Source organism: Larimichthys crocea, chromosome II (genome assembly GCF_000972845.2).
Source record: "Larimichthys crocea isolate SSNF chromosome II, L_crocea_2.0, whole genome shotgun sequence".
NCBI lineage: Eukaryota > Metazoa > Chordata > Actinopteri > Sciaenidae > Larimichthys > Larimichthys crocea.
The window spans coordinates 8,328,224-8,345,278 of NC_040012.1; the positions used below are offsets into that span (position 1 = coordinate 8,328,224).

The window sequence follows — 17,055 nt, forward strand, 5'->3', positions numbered from 1 at the left end:
TTCCCCATTCACACCATGAATCAACGTCACTGATGCAAAGTTTACGCTAAACTTTGTCCTAACAATCATTAAAACCACGCACCGTTACTCATCGATTCATTCTGTTAAACATTTTGATCACCTCTGTGTTTACAAAGATGAATGATGTCACGATGTTTATATTTAAATGTTAAAGAAATAATCGAGGCTATATTTTGTTTTTAAATTGTGGACTGAATTTGCCTAACCTGCTTAAAAATAATATACCAATAAAAATAAAAAGTTTTATTTTGTGTGTGTGTTTTCTGACGGAGGACCGATGAAGCACTCGTTTCAATTTTCTAGAAGTTTTTATTTTACATATACTACAGTTTGTTTGTTTTTTTGATAAAGACCACTTTTCTTGACATTTGTAGTGTAAAGAAAACAAAAAGGATGTACAGGGTTTTTGGCTTTTCAAACATTTTTGACTGAAAAAAAACCAAGTCAATGACAGAACTGAACAAGTTTTTTTTTTTAAAGTTTCATCCACAAACTCGAAGATATAACTGTTAAAATGCAAAGTTGATTCACTCTCGTCACCGTTTTTCAAGCTTGTTTTTCGGTTTTGCATGCAGTGTTATAGTTTGGATAGTAACATCTTACAACTGAATACAAAAAAATGCTACTTTTTCAGTCAAACAAATTGCACCTCTTACTACTTCTTTTTGTTTTCTTTTTTGGATTTAGGACATATTGCACACGTCAGGTCAGATAATGCCAAAAAATAAAAACGTAACAGAAAAACAGGAAGTCAGAAAAATAAATCCTCATGTCTCCTCTTCATTATGCTAATTTATAAAAACAGAACTGCCGACGGCGGCTGATGAACGTCACACAGTGAAGACACAGTGATTGAGATACACCGGCTCTGATCACAGTAACAAACTCAGAGCATGGTGACCTTTTGACCTCTCATTCAGTCTTTACTGAACTTTTTTTGTTTTTTAAATATATATATCAGCTTCGCTAACATTACTTTGCTACAGTAGCTCCTAAAATACTTCAAATCGAGTAATAAACAAATACAGAATTGCTACGGGTCTAATTTAAACTCAACGAAGCGTCGGCTCTTCTGCAGATTCTTCACGTGATTGTCTGATTCTCACTTTGTGGTCACGAGATTGTTTTTTCTCCAATAAAAAAAAACAAAGAACAAAAACTCTTGTACTGCACTGAGCAGTACTTTTTAAAGTGTTAGCCCCTTCTGGTTTTATATTAGCATGATTAAAGATGGAGAAATATCTAATGCCATAATGCAGAGTGATTACTGTACAGAGCATTTCGACAGGACACGGTGGGTTTTTGGTGATTTCGTCTAGCCGGGAAAACAAAAAGAACCAAAATAAAATAAAAAACACACTTTGCAGATCTGAACAGAAACAGGAGGGATACATTCTTAGATTATTTTCCAGGTCCATGTTGCTGAAGGAGAGCACAGTCCAGAGCAAAGAGCAGAGAGAGAGAGGCTGCAGCTATCTGTTTACAGATTAAACACGAAGACGGTTGAGGCCTTTTGAAGACGATCGACAGGGTTCCTCTGGAGCATGATGTTTGTGATTTCAGGGCTGTGGAAGGACGACACGTTGCAGGAGATGTGAGATGAAATACATTCAGATTCAGGTCAAACTCTAGTTTCTGCAGGAACCCCGGATCTGTACGAACACTGAACTTTATCCCCGACGCTCGCTTTAACTCTCCTGTAAATGGCTTAGAATCCAGTGCACTGCTTCTGCAATTTAATACAGTTCTTATATATTTTATTTATTTATATATATATATTTATACTGTATATATATCTTTACATCTTCAACTATTCTCTTTGTATGATTAAAAAGACCAAAATAACTCGAGAAACAAACGAAGCGCTGACGATGCCGAAGATGATCGATGAGATTTAAAAACTGATTTGTTTGTTTGTTTTTTTTCCTCTTCTGCTTTTTCAGCTTTATGTACAGATTGTTGGAGTTTATTAATAAAGCGTTGGAACCTTTTTTTTTCCCTTTTCTGTCGTAGGACAAAAAAGGGCTTTCAGAGTTTAAACACGTGATCTTATTTCACAGAGCGTCAGGCAGACGAAGTCCACGACGGTCGCTTCAGTAACACTGTCTTTAAACCGGGATCTCTGGAGGCTACAGATGCAGAGTTGTTTAATGGAGGAGAGGTCGTCACGCCTACAAAAATATGTACAACAGGTCGCTGTGTTCGTCCATGAAGTAAAGCATCTGGTGATCGATGAGTAAAGCTTAAGAGGTGAAGCTGAAATGTTTGTTTTCTTATTATTATCGCTTGATGAATCGCTGCTTCAGGCACTGAGCACCACGGTGCAAAACAAAAATCACCACACAGACGCGCCCTCCAGCTCCTCGGCTGATGATTTGTAGCTTTTCCTTTTTAACTTAAGAGGAAGAGTCCAGACTTTGTTTTTTTTTTCTTTCAGCGGTGGATATGAGTCTCCCTTGTTTTATAAAGAGCATCCGTGCTACACAAGAAGCCTTTGCAGATATTACTCAGAGTTCAGAGCTTCAGGCTGCCACAGTGACACTGGGAGTGACGGGCGGAGAGGAACCCGAGGAGCTTCGGTCAGCGTCTGTGAACAATATTCACCTCCTCCTCGTGTTGTTTTACAGCACTGAATCAACAGAGAAGAGACTTTATGTCTATGAAATGATCGGAATTCATTCAAAATACAAAACTAATTGACAGAGCTGACATCTTTTGCCGCCTTTAATCTGGGTGCTGCGTGAGTTTTGGGTTGGACCGCTGATCTGAATGAGTTCTTGACCATGTTTACTCTAAGTCGGACTAATGCTGTGTTTGCCATGAATCGTAGGTAAATTAAGGCATTCAGGCGTCGTCACGTTGATGATATCCTCTTTATATTGTCGAGGGATCTCTAAAAAGCAGTGATGATTTAGGTGCGTCCTGTTAAAGAGGACAATTAGTTAGTATGAATATTTAATTCAAGTCTCCTTCATTCAGTGTTGTAAAAGAATAAAACATGAGAACTGAAGGGGGGTTAATACTCGTTATAGACGCTGTAACCTGTCCGGTGAGGTTCAGTAACAGACGATCCTCCTCGGAGCTTCCTCCAGCCTCTGGAGCAGAACAGACGGTGGTTGGATGCATAGGTTTTGACTTGAGGAATGCTACCCCGTCTGGCACGGCACAGTTTTTCGGGCTCTTTCGAAGTGCAAAAAACGGTTTGAAAGGAGGCGACGGGGAGGGAGGACCAGGCTGTGAGATGACGTCAGGAGGTCAAAAAACAAAACAAAGAAAAAAGGTGAAGCTCCAAAAGACTCCTAGGAGATGATCTCCAGGATGTAGAAGACCAGCTCCATGACCACCGGACCTTCGCTCAGCTGACAAGCCCCGCTGTGGATGACGGGGATCAGAGCGCTGTCCAGGTCGCTCAGGTACTGAGGCAGGAGAGGCTGGCCGTTACTTCCTGCCAGGTAACCCACCTGTGACAAAAAAGACGGGTGTTAAGACTGTCAGCGAGCAGGAAAGGTAGACACAGAATGAAGTGTAACGTCTGAACCCACCTGGTCGGAGTCCAGTGTGACCCTCAGCCCGAGTTTGGCCATGCCGTCCTCCTTCAGCAGCTTCAGGTGCGGACAAAGAGCCATGCAGAAAGCCCTCGCCACGTTCTCAGTCAGACGGCTGTGGTCGGCGGGGTCGCTCAGACCGTTGGGTTGATCTTCACTCTGGAGGAAAAACACCTGCAGGAAACACGAGGATGGTTTTGTATTTCGAACATGAGCATAACGCACAGTTAGATTTTTTTAAATGTTTGATAATGAGCCAGGAAAAGACACATCTGCACATCAATCCCATAAACGTGTCGTCATTCCCGATTCTGACATAAAACACAGCGACAGATCAAACCTGCAGCCTCACTGTGTTTCAAGGGTTTCTTAAAATCTTGTTTTACTTTCACAGTAAACGCGCAGTACGAGTGTCGGCCGTGCTGTACCTCTGTCCAGCGGATGACTTTGCCGTTGGCTTTGAACTCCGAGCCGTGGAAGATCTTGACGCTGGTGATGGACTCCATGGACTTCCCATCGATGGGACTGATCACGCTTGAATGACACAAACACAAAAGTGAGAAAGTTTGGAGACATGTAGTCAAATTTAACACCTGATGGAGGCAGCGGAACGCGTGTCAGGATCTGATGGCAGCTCGACGGGAGACTGACTTCACTTGTGTGCGGAGATGAGGATGAAAACAGCGATTGTGCAGAGAATACTGAAGTGATACAGTATCTGGTGAAAGGTCTCAATTATATTAAATAGAGAAAAGCCACATTCAAATCTGCAGATTTTATCAGACTGCTGTAAAACTGATTGTGTTGGTCTGTATCTCAAAGACGCGTCAAACCGCATCATTCCACCCTGCTAAAGATTTTCCTCCGGAGGGCTTCCCCGAGCGTGCATAATGAGTTTTTACAGCAGAGCAGTAAATGCAGCGGCTGGGAAGCTATCAGTTCAATTGTCCGTGACATAAATGCAGCTCTTCCAACTCCTCCTCCTCTTCCTGTCTCACCCCTTGTTGAAGTTGTGGTCGTCCTCCGTCCACTGGATGTGGACGAGCTCCTGGTTCTCCTCCTGGTCGGCTTTACCGCACGTGATGGTGAAGTCCTTCATGTCCCTCAGGGCTTGCCGTAGAGAGTCCATGGTCTCAGCTGTGATCTGGATCATCACGCCGTCTGAAAAAGAAAGATCAAACAAATAAAATAGAAATAAACAACTTCGATAAACAATTTATTCATTTATTGGTCGTGACAAAAACATTCACATCATCCGTGGGGGAGGAATTGCTGCTTTTCTGTTTTATATTGTTGTAATTTAATCTTTATCTTCTGTTACCTTTGTCGTGGAAATGATGTGATGGATTTATGGACTAAAATTGAAAAATCAGCAGGATAACTTTAAAAAGAGACAAAATAACCAGATGGGATGTTGTTTTTTGGGTTTTCCAGTGTATATAAGATACAATAAGACTTCAACTCCAGCCCTACTGTAATTCTGAATCTGTGCAGACGTGTAAATACTCTCTGTGTGCATCGAGACCTTTGTGAGGCTTCATAAAAGGATTTTCACAGCCAGCACGTTTGTTTGTTGTCACAGTTCTCACCTTCCACAATGCTGGTCTTGGCTAAGAATCCCGACGAGGCTTTCAAAGCACCGCTGAACACAAAGAAGCAGGCTCCAGTAACTGCAGGGGAAACAAAAAAAACATCCCGAAAAGTTCTGCATCACGAATCAACCGCTGACCGAGGTCTGATTATTAACAGCCAAGATGGGATAAATAATAACAAGACAGACGGGAGGAGGATTTTCAGACAAAGAGAGTGAGAGATGAATAAAGGAAGTGTGATTTCTGTGTCGGCACCTTTGCGAGGCTGGTGATGGATGCTGATGGCCTGCGTCTGGTAGTTCCCGTCATCGTTTTGGACACACACCAGATGGGAGTCGGCCCGGTCGTTGAAACACGCCCCCATGGCCAGCACGTGTTCATTGGACTTGTTCATGGCCTTCATCAGCTACAAGGACAAAAAAAAAAGCAGATATCCATGTCTAATTAAGCTCTCCTTTGGGTGTGTGTGCGCTGAGGAAAACAGGCTTAACAGGGACCGCCTGGTTAAGCCTAATTGCGGCGGGCTTGTGGGTAAACGGGATGGCGCTGAGATGACAGATTGTTAAGAAAAGACAGTGACATGGGTGGATATCAATAGTTGAAAGACCCCGCGTATTAACTCGGATAAATCCCCTGCCTCTGCGTGTCTTTGAAGCCGTCCTTTGCAGATCAGAAAATCTGGAGGGCTTTAACCACTTGCTGCGCTAAAAGGCTCGCCTACAAGCTGTCGAGAAACGGTCCCCACTTCACATTACTGGGTTCCCATCTGTTACCGCATCAGCAGCCAAACCCTACAACCGACGCCGCTCTCTCTCTCTCCACCAGTGCACGCCTTCTCTCGGCCAAATGGCGCTCAAAGGGTGCGTGTCGCTTCTTCTGGCTGGACATTTCATTCACACCCTCGAGGCAGCGGCAGTTATAACAAGTCGGCCTGCCCACGCCTAATGTTCGAGCTGCAGGGACCCCGGAGACTTTATCACACATCACCTACACAGAGTGAACATGTGTGTGTGTGTGTGCGGCAGCCTCCTCCGCTGATGTCATTAGTCTGGTGGAGGGTTTAATTTTGTTTGACAAATGATGTATGATTCTGAGGGGGGGAGGAGAGCTCAACCAATGAGACGCAGCGCTGCTTTCTCACCACGTCTGCCGTGTTTTCATGCTTTAATGTTTCAAGTGGATTTCCAGTTTGTTTGAACCAGCTCTTATTTTGTTTGCCTGAATATGACGATGGTGATTTTAGCATAAGTCCAAAAGCTAATGTAAAATTAAATCCATCTTCTGAACTCTTAATGAAGCAATCTGTATCAGAAGCACATGTGCTCTATATTTAGTAACCGTACACAGACACTCCGCACTTCAGTACTTTTACTCTACTTTAGTAATATTACAATATTAAGAAGCTTCTTTTTCACTGTGTAGTGACAATTCAGCAATGACATCAGGGAGCTTGAAGACATTTCCAATGTGTAGTGGTGCAAAAGATGAAATATGTTTCACATTTTAATTATATGCAAATAAAAAAAAACACCTTCTAAAGCTGGTGTACTGCATGAATGAATGAACGACGTGAAAAACGAGCTCACAAATATGAAATTACTATGATCAGACAAAAAAAACACACATGTGGTTAAAGTGTGAGTGTCTTCCTCAGTTGCTAACTATGTAGGCTATACGTGACTACTGTGGTTACCTTCCTATGTGATCAGGTGACATAGCAAAACAACAACATTCACTCAACTTTCTACCCGTTCGACATTATTCAGGCTGGAATAATGACGCTCGTGATGGTTCTAGTTTTTTTTTTTGTATCTGTCCGTCACCTCCTTAATAAAAACAGTTATAATCTGACTCATGATTCGCTAATGTTCAAAGTTCTGCATGCAAACACTAAATTTGGGGAAACTGCTTTTGTACACTGTTGGATGTGACTGTTTTTTGTGCGTTGTTGTCGTCTGCTTGTTTGTTTTCGTGTTAATTAATTTCTACATAGAATTATTCAGTTTCTTTTGAGATTTAAATAAAAGTTGAATGGAAATGTAACATCTTTTGGTTTTGGATTAAACTCTTTCATCATGTCTGCCAGGCTCAATTAGGACATTTTGAATGAATCAAAAATATTTGTTAAATGAAGCTAGCAGTAAATACATGTTTTTAAAAATTAATATCACAATAAAGACACGGTATGTTATTACATATTACATTTTCTAGTCCAGTGACCTGATAACTGACAAAATGAAGGTTGCATTGAAGCACAAAACTCTCCATAAAACTTGACAGCAGCCGGTTAGTTTGTGAAAACTTTTTAAACACGTTGACGCTCACCTCATTGTAGCGATTACTGGGGATCTTGATGCTCGTCTTCCTCACCTCCATGTCCACAACCAGACCTTTTACCACCGGTAGCGTGTACTGGTAGTTACGGAAGTCCTACGACAAGGACAGAAAAAAAAAAGATGAGGACAGGAAAACTGATTTCTAAATGATACGTCTGCAATTTAAGTTGCAGAAGAACTGATAATCAAAATCAAAAGAAATCAAAGCACACACTTAAGTGACAACCTACTTTAACAAAATCATCCTACGGCACAGAAATCAACATATTTTTACAACATATAGCCAAAGCTCTTCAGCCTTGAAAATAAATAATAACACAACAGAGCACTCACTGCGAGCAGATTCATGATTGTGTGACCGGTCTCTCCGAAGAGGGGTTTTCTGAAGCGAACACTGAACAGCGGACACGGATAAACTGCAAAACAAAATGTTTGGTCGTCGGTAAATCAGCAACAGAGACGTGTTTTCGACGTCGAGGCTTCTTACTTTTCATCGGGTTGTCATAGAAATGTGTCGACGAGTTTGGAAATTATTTTGGATAGAAGCCTTAGCCTCGGATAGAAAAAGCTGTGGCCACATAAAAAGATTATTTTGATTTATTTTCATAGTCTTTGCTGCTGTTACAATAATCCTCTGTTTTGGTTCTAGTCTTTTTTCTTTTTTTTTTTTGGTGCTTGCAGGCATTTTTACTGAATGCACAGCTTGTGTTTCCTGTTTTATATCCTCTTCACTTATAAATACAAATCACTCACACACACATATATATATATCAAATAGAGTAAACTGTGCCTGCAGTTAGGAGCAATGTTTCTAATCCCAAATGAAAAATAAGGTTTACCCTTTTTTCCCCTCCATCAACCAAAGCTCATTAGATGACTATATTTAGTCTTATCTCAGCAAACAGCTGGAAATAAGATCTTCCCGCAAACTCTCATTAGCAATAAAAAAAACAAACAAATCTCAGCCTCGATCTGCAGTTCAGTGGGGATCCGTGCGCTGACGAGATACTCGACTGTCTGCTGGTCACTGCTTAGGGTGAGAAGCGAAAGCGTAGAGAGCTACACCGTTTGTGTGGTGGATTCATTTCACGGCGATGCTAACAATTTGTGTTTAAGAGCCTCAGCCGTATGTGGCTTTGTTAATGTATTCTATCCGTGATTGCTGGAAGCAAGGCAAGAGGCTTAGCAGAGCCGGGCGGCGCTCCGTGCTGGCAGGTCTGGCTGCGAGAGAAGGGGATTTGGTGGAGAGGAAGGCTCCGAGAACGACCCCCCTCCCACAGAAGACTTCCTCGTTCACGTGGGAAGCTGTGAGAAACATATGAGAGCAGGCTGCTGTGATGTCTACAGGGTCCTTCTAACAGCTGACATGCTAAGCTCTCTAGATCAATGTGGATCTGAATATTTTACCATAAGAAACCATCAAACCATGAGAGGGCAGCTGGGCTCTTTGCTCACGCTTTTTTTGTGCTGTTTGTTGATTGAAAATTAGCCTAAAAATCTGAGGCTCCATCTTGCTGGTGTGAGCTGGTTGAGTCCTACAAATATTTGCTTCCACTCACTTCAGTTACAGTCCACAATACAACCACACGTTCTTTGTTTTGGTCTCCGGCCGACCCCGACAGACTCACAGGAAAACACACTACCAAACTACAAACAGCAAAATCGCTCTAACAGACTTTTCACGGTTTGTAAACTTTTTTTATGACATCACATCTTTTTTTGGGACTTGGGCAATGCTGTAGACTAACGTGACCGTGCTGTCTATCTGTAGTTGATCAGTTTCTAATTCCAGTCAAATTTTTTATCAACTTTTTAATATTTAGAGTACCACAATGTAGGACTGAGTTGCATCTAGCGTTGTAGTTGTTGACTGTAACCCTGACATCTCAGCCACTATTTTCAAGCCTGAAGGGCTACTGTAGACAAATGGACTCCTTAGACGTCTGTGGATTTAAATGGCTCATTCAAAGACAACAAAAACATAATGATTCTAATTTACAGCTGCTTATAGAGTAATTAAACCAATCTGCATTTTATATTCCGTTCTGCCACATCAGACCTTCAACATTTGAGAAGTTTAACTTCTTTTTATTTTTACTTTATTAGGATCCATCTTGGCATTGGAACATAGTCTCAAACGTCTGAGGTGATATTTAACATCTGCTGTTTTGAGGTCAACAATTATCTTTTTCATTTTGTTTTTGCATCTTTATGTATTTTCCATTTTTTTTACACTTCCAACGAATTCATTCTTCCTCCATGGTTCTTAAAGCTAAATGTGAACTTTAAAATAACCTTATATTTATTCTCCTGTCACTATTACCACATGCACAGTGTGAACCCCAGTAGTCCTGACTCACATCGGTACTCTGCGCCCAGCCGCAGCATGAGGCGGATGGGGAAGACCTTGGCCCAGGGCGTTTCCCACTTCTGTATCAGGATGCCAAAGAGGTAGGGCGGGTTGGGCAGCAGCAGGTCCTGCAGCGACTGGAAGGAGGGGCTGATGTAGAGGAAGCCGCCGTGCTCCTTACTGCCCAGGAAGCTCTGCGTGAAGAACGAGTGACTCAGGTGGCTCAGCACGTTGCCTTTCGGAGACAAGGAAGAAGGGGAGGGGAAGAGAGGAGGAGGAGGAGAGAGAGGTTAGTGATATAGGAGACGTGATGAGGAGGCGGAGGAGGGGTTGGTGAAATAGGAGCGGGGAAGGCAGAGCAGGGTAGTGGGGGTGAAGGTGGGGAGAAAAGAGGAGTAATATAATAGGGGTTTGGGGGCAGGGGAGTATAAAAAGCAGGGGATGACGTGAAGGAGACAGGAATAAAAATAAAGAGGATGAAATGTGAGAAAAGGCAAAAGGATAAAAATGAGAATCGAGAGAGGAAAAAAGAGAAAGTTGAGTTATCATGCTCTGAAAATGGAGGTCGATATGAAAGACCGTGACTTCTCTGGGATTACTGTGTGGGTAAGGAGCCTCGCTTAGTCTGTATTAAGTTCTACAGCCATGAATAAAAAGGTATCTCTGCTCGCCCTACAACCTCATATTACCCACACAGGGTTCATGTTTCTAATAATCCATGAGAGGGTCCACAGGCTTTAGATGCCACATAACGCAATAACCTTAATGGCATGACAGAGCTTGATGGCTGAGACTTGCTAAAGCCAGCAATTCTTCCCGGGACCTGACTGATGGAGAGTTAATCAGGAGCGACACGAACAATATGGCTCCTTTCCACCAGCTTGAAACTGCTCCAGTGTGAATATGAAAAAGGAAACAGCCCGAGGGGAAGCAAGCCGTCAAAGTCACCTGATATTAGCCGTTTTTACTCTGCGGCATACGGAGTTAAATACGCAAGACAAGTGATAGTGAGGTGTCAAGCCTGGAGGGAGGCGACCTGACAGCGGGACGCTAATGTTTGGATAATTTTTCACGAAAAAAAAAAACACAAGAGCTGAGACACAGGCTCAGCAGTGGTGGACAGTAACCTGGTTTCCAAATAAAGGACAACTTGGTGCACCTGTCGTCTCTACGGGGCAAGTAGTAGAGCTGTAACATTTCCCCCTTTACATTATACTACATGGCTTTAGGGTTAGCTCATTTTTACTCGACTGAGACAGGTGGACTCACCTGTGGACCTCGAGACAGGACTACTAATGAGCTGCCATGTCCCGTAAGAGTGGCCCACGGTGGAGGTGGACTAATTTCGCAGTGTGCCTCCTGGTGGAGCTGTTGATTGTGTTCTTACCACTGAGGGCCTCTTGGTAGAGCTGCACAAAGTGCGTGAAGATGTCTTTAGGGACGGTCTTCTCGTCGGGCAGACACTGGAGCAGAATGACCACCTCTGCCTGACCAACGGCATGCATGCCCTTCGTCGTCACGTACCAACACTTCCTGTTTACATCTGTGAGGCATAGCAGACATGCGGGAGAAATTTTCAAGTTACGTCAGACCCAGAAACGTTTCAGAAGCTCCTTTCAAAGACGCACATTGTGAAGGTGACGGCAGTCGTACTAGTTTTGGATCTCACAACATTTTTGTAATTCTTTCAGCAGCCTGAACTGAATGCCGTCAGACTAACATCAAGGCGACACCAGCCCAAGATTAAAAATGCTCAGAGAGAAATCAAATGCACGTCTTGTTCCTCCTTTTTTTTTTAAAGCACAAAGAGCATAAACTCACTTCAATAAGCCACAAAACTCTGCAAAAACTGCTAATGAACCCGACTTAAGTTGAGAAAATTCCTCTCATGTCAGATCTTAAAGTGATTTGTTTTCTCTCGTGTGATGCCAAAGAAGGCACAATAATAAAATGTGTGAATGAATATCCAGCAAAAGGAATTAATACGAGCCCTAAGTGAACATCTATTTTTTAAGTGGCTGATATCTTAATAAAACCATAATAAAACTTTACAGCTGTCCTGTCTGAATGACAATAAAACATAAATTTAAAAGAAAGGTGAAGCCAGAAATGTCACCTGTTCCATGCCTGAAAAGACTAATAAAACATCCACGTGTAGACAGACAAAGACAAATCTGAATCTTAATCAGGCCAAATAAGATTGTATACGTCACAAATATGTATTCTCCCTTTTCCTTAGATGATCATGAAATCAGTCATTTAAAAGTAGGTCCACACTGAGTTTAGCTGCTCCGAAAATAAATAATACATTTTTTAAATTCCCGTTGAATCGTCGGCTGGTTAACTCACAGTTGACAAGCTTGACCATGGCGAGCAGGTTAGCATTGAGCACGAAGACCAGCGGATCCGGGCCTCCCTCCTCCAGCTGCTGCATGAGGACGATCTCCGACGGCCTCTCCTCCACTGCATAGTCTGCAGGCGGGTTGATGATGGAGCAGAAGAAGAAGGAGAGGAGGGTGGAGGTAAAGTTAGACAGACAGACAAGAGAGACGTAGGATGAGAGAGGGGGTCGGGGATGTCGGAGTGTGAATCAGGGTGGGAGGTGAGGATGATAGAGGAGTCGTGTGTGAGCTGAGAGGAGGGAATTATGAAACTTAACAGCTAGAGACCATCCCCGACTCTTTAAACTATCGTCACAGCACTCCCATGAATAAATCCTCTCCTCCCTCTTCTTGGCAATGAGTGGCCGAAACATGAGCCGTGATACAAAGCATGTGAAGAACACACTCAACGAGCACAAAGACGGCAGCTGACGGAGCAATGAGGAGGCAGCACAATGGTGAGGATGAGGGCAAGCACCTGTGATGTGGCCTCCCGTACCTCCTTTGACTCCGGTGGAGATGAGGATGGGAGGGAGCCCGTCCTCCGGGATCAGGCTGAGGGAGCTGCCCACGGGGCTGCCCACCGGGGCGACAGGGGTATGAGCTGCCTGGGGGGTGGAGAGGAGAGGCGGGTGGGGTTGTAGGGTTAGATGCTGTAAGACACAGCGAGGTGTAATAACACAGTGGCAGTATCCAAAAGAGTTTTCATGGCTGCGTTTACAGGCACACCTGGGTGATACAGCTCATATAGAGTTTGCTCAGAATATTTATTATATATTCATTCATTCATTCATTCATTCATTCATTCATTCATCCATCCATCCATTCACTCACTCATCAATATTCATTCACTAAGTGTAACGTGAAAGGGGGCAAACCCAAACAGAGTTCACCTCTGTGGAGCTTTATACAGCTTTATACATGTAGCATCAACTTAAAACAAACTTTTAAAAGGCCAGACTTCCAATCAGACATCAGCTTTTGGTTGCCACTTTAGAGCTCGACCTATACATTGATCAGCCGATATTATCTGATCCGATACTTAAAAACACTGTGGCAAGCTTCACAGAGGAAGAGAGAAGAAGCAGCTCTCAGAAACGTCCAGTATTTAGTATTTTAGTATTACTATTTGACGATGTTCATATTCAATTATTTCACATGTTAAAGAATGTTTAACTTTGTGCAAAGATACTGCTTTCAATATAAACTTTATTTTAAAAAAAAAACAGTCACGTTGGGAAAAACGTAGTTCATAAACATAGAAAATCGACCCCCATATTGGTATTGTGAATTTTTCCCCTCTATCAAAGTCTTAAATGTTGAGCATGTAGGATACGATGCAGTAACAGAACAAAATTATTTGTAGTTAGTGTTTGTCGAACTTTTCATCCCGTAAACGACCTGAACCATCTCTCTAAGACGCCTGTTTGCACGCGAGTAAACACATATGCAATGTTGTCTAGCATTTGGTTCAGACTCTAACAGCAATATTTAAATATCGCTAATACAACAAATATAAAAAAAACATTATTTATTTTGGTGTGCAGGTTTTGCTGTTGTCAGGCAAACTTTACGGCTTTGTTTCACCCCGTTTCCAGCAGCAGTAGACGGGGTCAAGACAGCAGAATATATGATGACTTTTAGTTCAGACTCACAACTCTACATGCCCAGTTTTTGAGTGTGAGCTTTCTGTTACAGATTTGTCATCTCAAAGAGCAAAAAGAGATTATTTAAGTGATGTCACTTGAGTTATTTTCTGAGATTTGATAAAGCTTCACAGCGGTAACTCCCTGTGACATCCAAACATGTGAAATTGATGAAGGGCCGTTTTAATATTCCGACTGGCCTGAACCGAACTGTTCTGCCACTTTTATTTGATACATACAACAGTTAGAAAAGCACAGCGGGAGCCTCGATATATCAACGGTTCACCACTTTGCCACTTCTACTTTGGCAGTTAATTCGAGTCCATGCATTGCTGAGTTCATGCCAGTACGAATGTCATGGTGTCATGTGAACGTCGTGTTTTATACTTCATGCGTATGAAATGAAGCTTCAACAATCATTCTGTTCAACGGGCCATGAATCATCCTGACGGGTGGCATTCAAGTTTAATGAGTAAACAGCATGACCAAAAAAAAAAACAACCACATTCAGCTGGTATTTGTTGTGAGGCAAACATTAACCTATTTTCCTTTAAGCGTTCGAGTCTGCTGGGATTTCTAATTCTGATTACGCAAACGAGGAATGTTTCCTTTGAACTGTGTTTACCGTCTGTACATTGCAGTCTGTGACCCAGCCAGTAAGAATCCCACAGAAAGCGTTCTTTGTGGCTTCCTCCAGAGTAGCTAATACGTCCCATGCAGTCTAATCTAATAGCATTAACTGTGGTTGAATGTTTTTCATGCCAAGCTTACCTCTGAGGATTCAGAAGTGGAGGATTTGTTGGAATACGTGGAGATGGCCAGTGACTGCGAGGGGGCTGGGCTGGAGGCCGGAGGTTTGGGGGACTCTGCTGCCGCGTCGCCATTCGGTAAGACGCCGTCAGCAAACCAAACCCTCCTCTGCTCCCGTGTCAGTGACCCTAAAAAGGTGACCCAACCAAAATTACATTTTACCTTTAATGTGCTTGCTTGAACAAAACACCACAAAAAAATAACTAGGAAGTACTTGAAAGTAGTGCGGACAGAATGTCAGAATGTTTTATTCCTGGTAAAGGTTGTACCCTCGTTGCCAGGCTGTTTCAGGACTCCCACGGGCACCATGACGGTCGGAGGAGGGGAGCTGAGCACCCCAGAGGCCTGGGCCTGGTGCAGAGGGGGGATAGTGGAGCAGTACTCCGCTGGGTTGTTGGGGTTCGGACTCTGGTTGCTTGCAGTCGGCGGCGTCTCCCATGATTGAGCTGAAAGGAACAGAAAACATTATAAGATATGAAAAATGTCTAACAATTATACAAATCATAGAAAATGTATTTTAAGCAATACATGAAGTCCTACAGAAGAAGAAAAAAATGGTGATTCTATAAATAGACAAATATTTGTTAGTAGAAATATCACTGGACTATTATAGATATAGATACTTTCCTTAGGTTTATTGCTTTTTAAAGCCAATAAAAGTATTATCATGCACCGTTATATCGAAGATTAATAGACTTTTTTCACAACAGACATCTTCAATCGTCACAGCATGGCAAGCAGGAGTACAGGTGTACTGAATTTCTTAATGAAGGCCCAGTAAGACGTTCTAATGAGCCAGCAGGATCACCTAAATGAAACCCAGTTGTAATTAATACTATTAATTACACCAATTTCTATCAGAAGAGTGTTGAATGTGAAGACTTGTTTTCGGCTACTTTCTCCTGTTGTGGACCACTCTGCTTTCTCTTAGTCAAATTTTCTGCATCATCCTCAAGTTGCACATGAACGCAACATTCGAGTTGTAAACAACCGATGGTTGGCTCACCGGTCGTCAGAGCAGAATGACAGGTGATACAGACGCGAGCCTCCTTCCTGTCCATGTACACGAGGCGGCACTTCAGGCTGCAGCACGTCGCACAGAACACCTTGTTACAGAGAGAGGAAGAGAAGAGATTATTTATACAACCTTCCTACAAAAGGATGAGCACACTGGCTTGAGGACATTCCTCTAAATGATTTCACTTTAACTGTGATGATTTATAAAAAGGCGAAGAATCGAAAAGAAGTTGTGATTAAGTGTGCAGCAAATGTACCGTTTTATCGATATTGATTTCCTGTGTTTTGCCAGCACATCAGTGAGCTGCAGCTGTGTACAGGGCACTTTGCTTTTTAATGGATTAGCACCTCCTAACACATCATTATCCAGTAACATGTATTTAGTAGAATATTAGAGAGGATCCTTTTAATTTCGCAGTGGCATCATAAACTGGTTTGTGGATCTCCCAGTCTGGCGGATGGTGAATACACTGAGGATCTCGCTGTGTGCATTGTTTGCAGCCCTGTTGCTGGTATCAGGATTACTGCAGTGGCAGCTCCTCCCTGCTCAAGTGGCAGACAGTGTGTTTGTTTACCACCATGGGAAATTAAGTAGCAGTCCGGCGATTTTCCAGTGCAGTGTCAGCGACCACATCTTCAGTTTACAGCATTGTGCGGACGCCCTGCTGTATGTGTGGGTGGTCGTAATGCTTGAAAGCTACCTGCACACCCACTGAGTTTATCTGCAAAGAAAAGCCTTAAAAAAGGGGACTCATCTATCAAAGCACTTTATTTATTTACCTCCTTACCAGCAAAGCTCTTTTGAGTCTGATGCAATATTACTCTGGTATGTGTTTGAAAAGTTGCCACACATTTATCATGCTGTGTTTCTCCTTGTGTGCATGATTCTGTTCTTTTGTTAGGCACTCATTTACCCTGTTTGTTTGCATAGTACATTAATACACATTATTTATAAGTTTGAGCATTCCAGATTGTTTCCAGAAGTGTCAAATATAGAAGAAGAAATTAGACTACAGTTCTACAATTACAGCATGTTTTTAATAGTTTGATTTTTCAAGCTAAAATGCCAAATAATGTATATATACTCAAATCTATCTTGCAGTAAATTGAATATATTTGGGTTCTGAAATGTTTGTTGGAGAAAACAATGAGTTGAAGACTTCATTTTTTGTTTGATGGCGAAAAATAATCTAAAGATTGATCAGCAGCATTAGTTACAGCCGCAGTGTGCATTGTCAACTCATCGTAAGAAACCCAGGATGATCAGCTAAATCTATAAAACACAAATATAATGCAAGAGTAAGACATTTTTGTTCTCTGGCATACTCACAATACTACTATGGGTTGTGATTTTTTT

At 42.4% G+C, this 17,055-nt stretch overlaps 1 protein-coding gene across 4 annotated transcripts in view; it reads right to left on the reverse strand.

Moving 5' to 3' along the window:
• Positions 1–2: 2 nt before the first annotated feature.
• Positions 3–17,055, reverse strand: part of zfyve9a (zinc finger, FYVE domain containing 9a) — a 28,969-nt gene continuing 11,916 nt past the window's right edge. For 3 of the 4 annotated variants that reach the window (XM_027272388.1, XM_027272389.1, XM_027272399.1), the window contains 15 exons: positions 15,688–15,787; positions 14,951–15,127; positions 14,643–14,809; positions 12,704–12,833; positions 12,194–12,316; positions 11,232–11,387; positions 9,855–10,079; positions 7,828–7,910; positions 7,484–7,588; positions 5,414–5,564; positions 5,156–5,236; positions 4,565–4,727; positions 3,995–4,100; positions 3,564–3,740; positions 3–3,482 (listed from right to left, as the gene is read on the reverse strand). In XM_027272388.1, the coding sequence (XP_027128189.1) occupies positions 3,321–3,482; positions 3,564–3,740; positions 3,995–4,100; positions 4,565–4,727; positions 5,156–5,236; positions 5,414–5,564; positions 7,484–7,588; positions 7,828–7,910; positions 9,855–10,079; positions 11,232–11,387; positions 12,194–12,316; positions 12,704–12,833; positions 14,643–14,809; positions 14,951–15,127; positions 15,688–15,787 (2,106 nt within the window). In that variant the 3' untranslated portion in view covers positions 3–3,320. The remainder of the gene's footprint in view (positions 3,483–3,563; positions 3,741–3,994; positions 4,101–4,564; positions 4,728–5,155; positions 5,237–5,413; positions 5,565–7,483; positions 7,589–7,827; positions 7,911–9,854; positions 10,080–11,231; positions 11,388–12,193; positions 12,317–12,703; positions 12,834–14,642; positions 14,810–14,950; positions 15,128–15,687; positions 15,788–17,055) is intronic. The other variant, XM_027272404.1, reaches the window with a different exon arrangement.